This window comes from Arachis ipaensis, chromosome B03 (assembly GCF_000816755.2).
Source record: "Arachis ipaensis cultivar K30076 chromosome B03, Araip1.1, whole genome shotgun sequence".
Classification (NCBI taxonomy): domain Eukaryota; kingdom Viridiplantae; phylum Streptophyta; class Magnoliopsida; order Fabales; family Fabaceae; genus Arachis; species Arachis ipaensis.
In genome coordinates, this window is record NC_029787.2 from 3,426,422 (window position 1) to 3,439,419 (window position 12,998).

Here is a 12,998-nt window from a genome sequence, read left to right on the forward strand (position 1 = left end):
TTGTGGACAAAAGAGCTGAATTCATTGATATATATATTATTCTTTTATTTTGGGGCTCTTTATTTGTTTTATGGTGTTATAGGGCTCTTTAGTTTTTTACAGAGATTTAAGGCTCTTCATTTTATTGTAAATCATACTCTATATTCATATTTTGGTATGGGTTTTATATTTTCACATCCATTGGGCCTGGTATAAGCCCCACCCAATTGATTTTTTTTTTTGCAAGTAAAAGTGAAACCGATTGATTTTAATTAGTTTGTTATGAATTATTATTTGAATTTGGTATGTTCTTATAGTTTTTTAATCAATCTATGAGAATTGCAGCTGACCCGCAATAATAATAAGGCGAATTCTTCGGTATAGACAGGAAAACAAATTTATACATGTTGATTTGTGTTGTTTGAATTTTAAAGTGACAAATGTCTATTGAATAGGTAAAGTAAATGGGACAAATTCTGTGACTGTTTTGTACTTGCATGAGTGGTTATCAGGGAGGTGTTACTTTTTGAGATTAATAGAAAAGTTATTAGACTAATTAGAAATAGTGCAATTAGGAAGTAATTGGGCCTATTCACTTTATATTGTATTAGGTATTTTATTGGGCCTATAAAAAAAAGAATAATTTAAAACAACTTGAACAGACTTTTTATAAGATAAAAATCAAAACACAAATATAATGATTAATAATATCAAATAAAAAATATTTATCGAAAAAAAAATATCAAATAAAAATAAATTAATATAGAATAATTAATTATCCTGATAGATTATTGTTATTTTATATGCAGTCAATTGAAAATAAAAATTTATAAAAAATTTACTTATATCCCTAATTAAGAAAAGATGTTAATAATATAAGTATTTATAAGTAATTATTTCCTGCCCTAACTAATTCTTATGCAATGTTTTTTACATATTCTCTCATTTATATATATATTATCATAAATTTCAAATACATACCGTAACAAATTATTATTAATATATTCGGTTAAGATATACAATTTGTTAGAATTTATCATTGTAGCATATCATTTTTTACTTTTTTTTTCAAATAAATATTAATAATAGATCCTTATTATTCTTTCACGTTGTGAGTGAAGTTGCGAGTGAATTATAATCTATCAGGATAATTAATTATTTTATATTAATTTATTTTTGTTTAGTTTTTTATTTGATATGATTAATCATTATATATGTGTTTTGATTTTCATCTTACAAAAGGCCTAAGAGATATTGTTTAAATTGTTTTAAATTATTCTTCTTTTTATAGGCCCAATAAAATACCCAACATAATATAAAGTGAATAAGCCCAACTACTTTCTAATTGCACTATTTCTAATTAGTCTAATAAGTTATAACTTTTCTATTAATCTCAAAAAGTAACACCCCCTTTTTTCTGATAACCACTCGTGCAACCATGCAAGTACTCCTGCAACTGAAGCAGCTGCAGAATTTGTCCCATTTACTTTACCCATTCAATAAACACTTGTCACTTTAAAATTCAAACAGCACAATACTATATGTGTAGATTTGTCCCCCTGTCTATACCAGAGAATTCGCCTAATAATAATAATAATAAAATTATGAGAATCAGAATGCAAAGAGAGTAAACATATGCGGTGCAATGGAGGAAGTAAAGAGAATCACAATTGCGATCCACTTCTCTGCACAAAGGCATGAAAAGTAACTGAACATAACAACAATGAATAATACACAGAAAATGAGAGAGAACAAGCATGAAGTGCTGACATCTTCTTTAATTAACATCACAAGTTATATTCACCCCTTTAGTTGTATTCTTGCACTATATGTGCTCATTATATATATATATATACATCAAACAAATTTACCGTCACTTATTTTTTTTAGTTTTCAGTATTTTTTAATCTAAAAATCCAAGAATTAATTTGTTGTAATTCTGAGTTTCATTTGATAATTAATAGTTATTATTGACCAATGAGTTGTTATATATAAAGATAGAATTAAAACTTCTAACATTTAACAAATTTGAGTTGGTCAAGTGACTAGCTTACTTTTAGCATTTAAATGTAGTAAGTCCAAATTGAAATTTACAACATAAGGGTAGCAGAGCATGGAATATAGCATGCCTGTTAATTTCACAAAAAAAATAACAGAATAGCTCAAGAACGTGGACTTAAAATCACATGGCACACATTCTATGTATAAGAAGCATAACCCAACATATGGAAACAGAGAAGAGTGGAAGATAGTTGAAGTCCAATTCGAAGAATGGTCAGCAAGAAAGACATCATGGTACCTTATAATGCTATACCTGGATTAATTCAACAGGTAATCATGTTTAGTAAAAACTTGATATCATGCACAAGGACAAACAAGAACATCAACTTTTCATATTGATTTTGCCAATCACTGTGGACAAGTGAACATGTGTTTAGTGAAGCTTTGCTGCATATCCAACTGCCACATCTTAGCCTGAAGGTAGTTCCAGCAACTAAGTAACTATAAACATATAGCTCCGACCAGGCTGAAAAATTATGATATTGACCTTTTAGAAAGAGTAATGTTATATAGCAAGCCATTCCACCCCAACCAAACTAAACACACCATTAGAGTCAGCATAGTGTACCTATGAAATAGTGGGGAAGAAAAATTCACATATGAGCTTGAAGAAACTCTGTTTCCCAATTTGGGGAAGTTCCAAACTGACCCTCATAAGATTTAAACTAGGAATAAATTAGCTTCTTAAAAAAAGAGAGAGAAAGAAACTAAGAATAAATTAGAAACTCAACTTATTATCTAATCAATCATAAGAATTCCTTTCGACATTATAACAACACGAAAGCTTTGTCCATTAGCTGAGACTGGCTAGATCATATGAACGGAATAGTGCCCTATCGCAAACTATGCTAATAGTCTAACCATTTAAGTCTAAATAATTTTTTTAACGGTTCTTGCATAGTATTTCTTGGTCTCCTTTTACCTTTAGCTACTGAGCTACCCTATATGCACATGATCAAGCCACTCATCACAAGATAAAGAATAATATCCATCTTGAATAGTCGGAGTTATTCAATCATTTAAAATAGTGCATTTTATTGCTCCTCCTTCTCCTTAGCCGTCGAATAACGTACATTGCTTTGTCATACTGATGTGAATTCAAACAGTATCCATGGGACTGCATCCTGTCAACAAGATCAATAGCATAATCCTTTTTATCTATCGAAAGAAGGAGACATTTGAGGAGCTTGTTACAAATTCTTGGCCTCAACATGAAACTTTTTTCTAGGGTGTAGAGGAATATGTTTACTGCATCATCCAGCTTCCCTTCCTCACAGAGAATATCAATCAAATGTACACAACTTGTAGGATTTATATTAATATTGAACTCACCAAGAACAGAAAATATAGCTAATGCTTCATCTACCTTTTTTGCCATACAGAACCCAGTAATTAGAATTGTGTATGGAGCTAAATTAAAATCTCTACATTTGAAGTCCATTTCCAGTAAGCCTCGAATTACTTCTTTCACATTTCCTCTGATAAAATGGTTCTCCAACATGTTGATTGAATCATTATCCCACTTCAGAAGGCTTTTCAGATATTCAAAGTAAATATTGAAGGCCATCGAGACCTTCCCCTTTTTGTTTAACCAGCTCATATGGGCATTAGAATTTGATAATCCAGGTTGACAACCATGCTTCAACATATGTTCACGGATCTTAAAGGCGTCATCTTCTCTGTTAGCCCTATAAAGTCCATCAACAAGTGTCCCATAAGTAATAGAATCAGGTGAGATCCCCTTTAGTTGCAGCTCCTTGAAAAGCTTGATAGCAGCGTTGATATTACCAGTTTTGCAAAAACCATTGATTAAAATGTTGTATGTGATAATGTTAGGCACAACCCCACTCCCAGCAAGTTGTTTGAGAAGCTTGTAAGCATTCAAAACTTCACCAGCCTCGCACATTTGCTCCACCTTTTTCTGGAGACTAACACTATCAAGAACCCTGTCAGAACCCTGAGAAAGCCGGAAAAACAAAGATGGGCTTCTCCCAATCTCCATCTCGTGCAGTAAAAGGTGTGCTTCCTCAATTCTGCGAGCCTTGCAAAGGCCATGCATCAGAGCACTGAAGGTCACAACTGAAGGGAGACATCCAAGTTTTTCCATTTGATTAAATATCTCCCGTGCCTCTCCAACCATTCCATTCCTACACATGCCACAGATGAGAATGGTGTAGGTGTAAGCATTATGAAACTGTTCGTCCTTGGAAACCTCAAGCTGAAGAGATCTAGCTTGGTCCAAACGACCTATGTCACAAAAACCTTTGATTAATGCATTGTAACAATAGGCGTCTGGTACTAAACCCATCCCAATCATCTCATCTAACATCTTTGCAGCTTCACCAACCCTACCCTCTTCGGACAAACCACGTATCATGATAGCATATAAAGTAACATCCGGCACAATTCCCCTCTTAAACATCTTGGTGTACCATACATATGCCTCACTATATCTCTTGGCGTGAATGAAGCTATTTATCAAAGAACGGTAACTCTGCAGATTAAGAGCAAAACCATCTATCCTCAACAAAGACAGCAAAGAAAGCGCTTCATCTGTCCTCCCGTTCTTGCAAAACCCATCAATCAAGACATTATAACAGCGCAAAGTAGGCAAGCACCCATTTTCTTTCATAGTGTTAAACAACCTAAACGCCTCATCAACCTTCTTCCACTGACAGAGGCCATAAATAATAGCCGTATACGTCTTAACATCAGGCAGCACACCCCTCTTGCTCATATCATCGAGCATCTCGAGGGCAGCATTGAAGTTTCCAATCTTACAGAATCCACCAATCAAGAGAGTGTACGTGTGGTCATCTGGCAAAGAATTAGACCTAAGCATAACATTATAGAGCGAAAAAGCCAACACAAACAAGTCTTTCTTGAGCACAACCTTCAAGATAGTGTTATAGGCGTGAGCATCAGGCTCACAATCGAACTCAGACATTCTATCAAAACACTTAATGGCTTCTTCAGCAAGACCCATATAGGAATAGGTCCTTATGAGGGCTCTAACAGATTCAGAACTTATGAAAATCCCAGATTTCTTCAGAAGCTGGAGCGCGTCCCAGTAAATGGAGCACCACTCCTTAGTGGCGAGAGTGCAACTTACCTCGTTACGGGAATGCTGATCCACGAGGATCTCGAACTTGAGCGCGACCCACACGCAGAAACGGAGGGGGAGTCGGCGGTTACAATTAGGGAGATCTCGCGTGACGACGACGGCGTCTGCGTCAGCGGAAGAGTGGTGATGTGATCGGCGAGGGAGGAACCTTGTGAGCAGTCCGGAAGCATTGTGGAAATGGACTCGTTTCCACAACAGCATAGAGGGATCGGGGTGATGATGGTGGCAGCGGGGCGCTATCTTGTGGCGTTTGGGGAAGAGGGCAACAGGTGAGACCTAAAAAGAGAGTAAAGAGTAATAAATTTATAAGTTATAACGAATATCAGAGAGGCTTTTTTAAGTCTCTTTTTGGGGGGCCGATAGATGAAAATGTCCATAAGACTAATTTAATATTACTAACCACTCAAACATGAAAAGATTATTCCTACCAAGTCATTATAAAAAAGATTTTTTTTCAACTACCATAAACTTCATAAAAGATAATAAATTTTAGATAGTAGGTAAGAGATTTTAAATTCAAATTATATTGCTAGTTTATTCTAAGAAAAATAATTTTACAATAAACTGCTATTTTTATATAATTTAAATTAAATATTAATTTTTAATAAATTAGACACAAAAATTTAAATACCATAACCATCACGAAAAAAAAGTTCACAATATTACTATGTTCGGTGGATATGGCCTCGGATTCCTTACTTTTGTGCCCCTCATTTCATATATTATTATATTATATGCATACATAAACTAATGAATGAGCTAATTAATTCGCCTCATACCTTCATGTATTTTATGTCCATTTTATATGTGTTTTACGTGCTCGATAAAGTTATACGGGCACACTCTTTGTTGAGAAAAAGGCACTCATAAATAGTTAAATTATCATTAATAATTATTTAGTGTTCTGTTAATTTGTAATTATTATACAAATGGAAATTTAAAAATGGTCACTAATTTTAATTACTACGTGAATCTAAACCACACCCAAGATTAAAAAAAAGTTTCATGATAGGTTGATGTACAAATGCAATGATAGAATTATGAATTGAATAATAAAATTGAAATAGTGTACCTATGAAATAGTGGGGAAGAAAAACTCACATATGAGCTTGAAGAAACTCTGTTTCCCAATTTGGGGAAGTTCCAAACTGACCCTCATAAGATTTAAACTAGGAATAAATTAGCTTCTTAAAAAAAGAGAGAGAAAGAAACTAAGAATAAATTAGAAACTCAACTTATTATCTAATTAATCATAAGAATTCCTTTCGACATTATAACAATACGAAAGCTTTGTCCATTAGGTGAGACTGGCTAGATCATATGAACGGAATAGTGCCATATCGCAAACTATGCTAATAGTCTAACCATTTAAGTCTAAATAATTTTTTTAACGGTTCTTGCATAGTATTTCTTGGTCTCCTTTTACCTTTAGCTACTGAGCTACCCTGTATGCACATGATCAAGCCACTCATCACAAGATTCTACCCTCTATACAACAATTTTGTCTCTAAGTTCAAATCTGAGATTCTACCAACCATTTTGACACAAAGTTACAGAAACATCTGAGACTAAAACAGGGGGAAGCTTGCAAGAAGGACCCTAAATTAAGCAACAGATACAAGGCATAAATAAAACCTCATAACTGTGAACAGACATAGTATTCTCTCTCGGGCATTCCAACAAACAGTTGGTGCACAAGACGAACAATCACTTAATAATTTCTCAAATTCAATACAGATAAAGTTGCATTTTCACTAAAAGATGAATTCTCATCATTTATGTTATTTTGACCTGAGATTGAGATTGGACGTTGGAGATGGAAGAGTAGATGTTTCTTCGCTGCTCCAGAACCACCGCGCCGGTCAATACCACTCCCAGTGTAGCTCCAAGTAGCCGCTCCTATCCATTCATTCACACACCCCAAAAAACAAAAAGCGATGATTTTTTTTGTTTGAAACAACAAAACATAAACATAGAAAGATAGAATCATGGAATCGTAAGAGAGTTGAATTTCATGCTTGAAGAGGGAGTGTACCTGGGTAGTATGCTAATCATCGTCTTCGCTTATTGTTTTTCTCTGCAACAGATTTGTCGGAGCAATGTTTGTTCCCAATTGCGGTCTTCCCCAACCAGAGCAATCACCATGCAATTTCTCTCTTTTTGTTTCGAGAGAAGGCATCATCACATCACTGCTACCCAACGACGTCGTAGTAGCTATTACTTCTCGATATATTCATTGGGCCTCTTAACGAAGCCTTTTACTTTTTTCAATTGCAAATTTGCAATAGAAGAAAAATGAATGAATGCAAACTAATCAAATAGCATTCATTCATACAACGCAGCAGAGGCCTCATACAACGCTGCATTTGGGTTCTATTGTTGGTTTAAGAATCCATAATATTCATGATAGTATGTGTGAGTGTGTTGTGTATGTGTGTGAAATATGGGTGTAATGTCTAGGATTGAGGATTGTTCTAGGATATTATGCAAAGTTACAATTTTCACATGTAGAGTTTCTTTCACATTGGGAGGAGTTTAAGAATAGTCTTAAAGGGACTGTCCCTCTATTTAAACAGTTCATTGTTTTGTTTGTTTTATTTTTCTTTGTTTAGTTTATTTCAGTCACAAAAAAAAAATAGCATCCAAATTAATGTAGGGGAAGTGAGTGTTCCTATTGAGGTAAATCCGCATTAACTAAAGGCCTAAAGTCAAAAGGCTTCTAATCCCATATTTTGGTCAAAGCCCAACTTAACTGTTAACTCAGCTGACAGTTTGAATATGTGTCTTCACTCTCAACTTCACTTCACTCACTTCTGGGACCCACTTGGTGAGTCTTTGCCGCTTTGACATAATGCAAATATGCTCATCTAAAGTTTGCTCTAATATTGTTCCATGCACAAAATCACCCTACACAAATTTCCCTTTTCATCGATCCTGGGTCATTTTCATATACATTTAACTATCTAAGTCTTCAATAACTTCGATAAAACACAATTTTTGCTCTTCAACTTGTTGCATGTCACACTCTATTTCATTGCACATAATTACGTCCACCGCATATTCATCTGTGTCGTCAAACTCATAATCTTCTTCGCCATCATTATCGCCTTCAAAAGATACATTATCCCAGAATAAAACCTTATCTTCTTCATGGCTGAGATCCTCACCACTTCTAGTTTTATCCATATACAATCCACAAAGTGAAAAACCTGATATCAACTAAGGAACATATCATCAGAACCTGAAATTGACAGTTGAGACAAAAATTCTAGCACAAACAAGTGCATTATTATCAGATTATTCCAATTAAGTACTTGTACTAGGAAGTAACTATGACAATGCAACCTCACATACAGGTCCAGATTTTCAATAGAAAATGGCAACAATTTTGATGTGAAAAAACATAGATGAGACGGAAGCAAATCTGGGGCATGAGGGCATATACTCAATGGTGGATTTCATTCTTTTCTTTTTTTTCCTTAAAAAATATTTTTAAAATGAAAACAACCGAAAAATTTTAGGAATACTGTAATATAAAGTTTAGCTTGAAGTATCAGTACATTTTCAAATCAGAAGTTCAAGTAATTACAAGGGCAAATTAGAAAACAATTCCAGAGAGATTCACTGGTATAGCAAGTTGATCCTTATGTTCTTATACACTTTAACAAAGCTAGATATGATTACATAGTCAATAACAGTGCAAGTGGTAGCAGTGATTGCAACACATACACAATGATAAAACTCACAAACTACATAACACACTATTAATGGAGTATATTAGAGATTGTAGAGACTGACTATATAAACCAATTGTGAGATTAACATTCAATTTCGGCTTAACTATACACGCCAAGAGAGGGAAGTGAATGCAACATCCTGGATAACAGGGTTTTGTCCCAAGAAGTTGTGTCTCAGATCAATTTTCAAGTTTGTTCCGCTATTTAAGATCTCACCGCTGGTTGTCGCCTGGGGTGTAATTGTAAATATATCATAGTGAGTTGGGACCTTTTTGTAAATAAATTGGGCAACTCCATCTAATGGAGCTCTCTTGGAGAGTTCAATCAAATACTTTGCCTATAAACATATAATTAGAAGCAAATTCTTTGGTAAGATTAGGCAGAAGAGCATAGCATCTTTTGTACCCAAATTCCAAAACCTAGCAATCTGGAACATCTATAGTCTCCTGAGCAAAACTTAAAGTAGGAAGGAGGAGAAACAATTAAATGACTGAAAAGACATTGAACAAAGCAGGGCAAGCGGTGATGGGAAGTCACTTGTAGTAACTCTCAATCACTAGCATGTTCATACAATCTAATTTTCACTCTCAGGTATTCTAAATTTGAAGAAAATCCTATTAGTTTATGGTACACACTCTTAAACATCACATCAGATTATGGGAAAGTGAACCACAAAGATATTAAAAAAAGTGAAGAAAATGAAGTACAGGTGGAATCCTCCATTTGAGATACAAAGACGAGCCTGAGAAAGTCTCAAGTGCCTCAAATGAACCTCCAAAACATTCAGTCTTCTCTCAAACACTTTTCCTCAGCTTCCTTAGTCTTCTGGGAAGAAGTTAGGTTAGGTTAGGTTAGGCATGCACCAATGTTGACTTTATACCTACTAAGGGGCATTTTACTAATCATTAAACTTGAGAACAGATTTTTCTGTTTATGCATTGTTGTTCTAGAGTGTGTTTATGCTGTACTTGAGCACATTGTCAAAATTTTACCATGCTCGAGCACACTCACAACGTAGCTAGGCTCGGGCCTAATGCTCAAGCCAGATATTGCAGCGAATCATTCCTATCCCTTGTACCTGCAAAACACAGTAAAAGAAACGCATAAAATGCTTCAAAACTCAGCTAAAAGCTAAGTAGAAGAAATAAGAATTGAATTAAACCATGGAATTAGAAAATTAAAAATAAAATTTGCTAATAGAAAGCCTAAAACAGACCAACTTAAATTCAAAAAATACAACCACATTTGCTCCACCTTTTTCTGGAGACTAACATTATCAAAAACCCTGTCAGAACCCTGAGAAAGCCGGAAAAACAAAGATGGGCTTCTCCCAATCTCCATCTCGTGCAGTAAAAGGCGTGCTTCCTCAATTCTGTGAGCCTTGCAAAGGCCATGCATCAGAGCACTGAAGGTCACAACTGAAGGGAGACATCCAAGTTTTTCCATCTGATTAAATATCTTCCGTGCCTCTCCAACCATTCCATTCCTACACATGCAACAGATGAGAATGGTGTAGGTGTAAGCATTATGAAACTGTTCGTCCTTGGAAACCTCAAGCTGAAGAGATCTAGCTTGGTCCAAACGACCTATGTCACAAAAACCTTTGATTAATGCATTGTAACAATAGGCGTCTGGTACTAAACCCATCCCAATCATCTCATCTAACATCTTTGCAGCTTCACCAACCCTACCCTCTTCGGACAAACCACGTATCATGATAGCATATAAAGTAACATCCGGCACAATTCCCATCTTAAACATTTTGGTGTACCATACATATGCCTCCCTATATCTCTTGGCGTGAATGAAGCTATTTATCAGAGAACAGTAACTCTGTAGATTAAGAGCAAAACCATCTATCCTCAACAAAGATAGCAAAGAAAGCGCTTCATCTGTCCTCCCGTTCTTGCAAAACCCATCAATCAAGACACTTATAACAGTGCAAAGTAGGCAAGCACCCATTTTCTTTCATAGTGTTAAACAACCTAAACGCCTCATCAAACTTCTTCCACTGACAGAGGCCATAAATAATAGCCGTATACGTCTTAACATCAGACAGCACACCCCTCTTGCTCATATCATCGAGCATCTCGAGGGCAGCATGTAAGTTTCCAATCTTACAGAATCCACCAATCAAGAGAGTGTACGTGTGGTCATCTGGCAAAGAATTAGACCTAAGCATAACATTATAGAGCGAAAAAGCCAACACAAACAAGTCTTTCTTGAGCACAACCTTCAAGATAGTGTTATAGGCGTGAGCATCAGGCTCACAATCGAACTCAGACATTCTATCAAAACACTGAATGGCTTCTTCAGCAAGACCCATATAGGAATAGGTCCTTATGAGGGCTCTAACAGATTCAGAACTTATGAAAATCCCAGATTTCTTCAGAAGCTGGAGCGCGTCCCAGTAAAGGGAGCACCACTCCGTAGTAGCGAGAGTGCAACTTACCTCGTTACGGGAATGCTGATCCATGAGGCTCTCGAACTTGAGCGCGACCCACACGCAGAAACGGAAGGGGAGTCGGCGGTTATGATTAGGGAGATCTCGCGTGACGGCGACGGCGTCTGCGTCAGCGGAAGAGTGGTGCTGCGATCGGCGAGGGAGGAACCTTGTGAGCAGTCCGGAAGCATTGTGGAAATGGACTCGTTTCCACAACAGCATAGAGGGATCGGGGTGATGATGGTGGCAGCGGGGCGCTATCTTGTGGCGTTTGGGGAAGAGGACAACAGATGAGACCTAAAAACAGAATAAAGAGTAATAATGCTGCATAAGCGAACTAAGACGACAAATGGAACCTTGTGGTGTAAGTCTTCATCTATTCAATCAAACAAATCAAATATATATATGTTGGTCACAAGTAATTTGGTGAAAGTGGGTTAACAGTTAACTTTTTATTCGAGTTCTACTAAACTGAAGTGTTGTTCAACTCTTGTGTATATAAGGCAATTATGTTTTCTCGGTATATTAATTTTAGAGGAATGCTAGGGGGCCAGCAATTTTGGTATTTTGTAACCATCAATTGGCTATCAATAGTGTTTTTAATGATGTGAGATTACATCTAATGGTGGGAGATCACTTATTTTTGTTTTGATGATTAAGTGCTGGTCAAAAAACACAAAAGTTGCTGACCCCCTAGACTTTTCCTTAATTTTATTTATATTATTCAAAGCAAGACAAGATATATTTTAAATGCATTTTTGAGTTGTTGAAATCTAAAAGTAAAGTACTTTTTTTCTAACTTGTAATTTTAAAAATAATTTGTTCATTATGTATTTATTACTAGAATTAAAATAAAAGAACTAAATTAGCAAAATGGGTTTGTAATTACCTTACTAGTTACTAGATATTGAATTGTTACTACTTTTACCAAAATAAAGAGTCACCCTCTGGATTAATAGAAACAGAATTCGCATAATCCCGCTGAAAATGGCCAATTGAATGCTACTACAATGCCATATAGAGCCAAGGTAGTAAAGGAGGTAAATTAGATTAATGATTGGGAGTCTTAATTATTCTCCTAATACTTAAAAAAGTAAATGTTTAAATTTTTAATTTTTGAAAATATCAAAAAATAAAAATTTATTTTTTTTTTTGAAATTAGAAATGTGTGAATAGTGGTGTAAAATCCCTTTGCCTTGCTTGAAATTATTCTATCAAAATTTATGTATGTTAATCTAAATGAAATATATATATATATATATGCTCAAAATCAAAATTTATGTATGTTAATCTAAATGAAAGTAATAACGTAATGAAAAAAAAAGATGTATAAATTTTTATTAAATTTGTTTAGGTTAACATACATAAATTTTTATTTTGAGCATATAACTTTATTTAGGGTAACAAATACATACATTTTAAAAATAAAAAAAATTATATAAGGACTAATTTGATTAATTTTTAAAATTTTAGGGATGAAAATGACTTATGTTTGAACTTTCAAGGACTATTTTGATTATAAATAACTTTTTTACATGTCAAGTGCCACGTGGCATGCCACGTGTCACTGACCTGACACGTGGCATTAGCCCTCCACGTCATCATCCAACTGACGGAAGGACTAACGTTACCAATTTTAAATTTTTCGGGGACA

General features: G+C 35.0%; 1 protein-coding gene and 1 pseudogene across 3 annotated transcripts; both read right to left on the reverse strand.

Moving 5' to 3' along the window:
• LOC107629210 (pentatricopeptide repeat-containing protein At1g79540) lies at positions 3,016–7,479 on the reverse strand. 3 transcript variants are annotated; one of them, XM_021117797.1, is made up of 3 exons: positions 7,200–7,479; positions 6,956–7,063; positions 3,016–5,440 (listed from the first exon to the last, which is right to left on the reverse strand). In XM_021117797.1, the coding sequence occupies exon 3, from the start codon at positions 5,363–5,365 to the stop codon at positions 3,056–3,058; it is 2,310 nt and encodes a 769-aa protein (XP_020973456.1). In that variant the 5' UTR covers positions 5,366–5,440; positions 6,956–7,063; positions 7,200–7,479; the 3' UTR covers positions 3,016–3,055. The 3 variants fall into 3 exon arrangements, with proteins under 3 accessions (XP_020973456.1, XP_016187418.1, XP_016187415.1); XM_016331932.2 differs by lacking the exons at positions 6,956–7,063; positions 7,200–7,479 and adding an exon at positions 6,266–6,358; XM_016331929.2 differs by lacking the exons at positions 6,956–7,063; positions 7,200–7,479 and adding an exon at positions 6,237–6,352.
• Positions 9,967–12,998, reverse strand: part of LOC110262509 — a 12,309-nt pseudogene continuing 9,277 nt past the window's right edge.

Coding starts and splice junctions, on each gene's coding strand:
- LOC107629210 (XM_021117797.1), bottom strand. CDS start 5,365: ATGCTGTTGTGGAAACGAGTCCATTTCCACAATGCTTCCGGACTGCTC.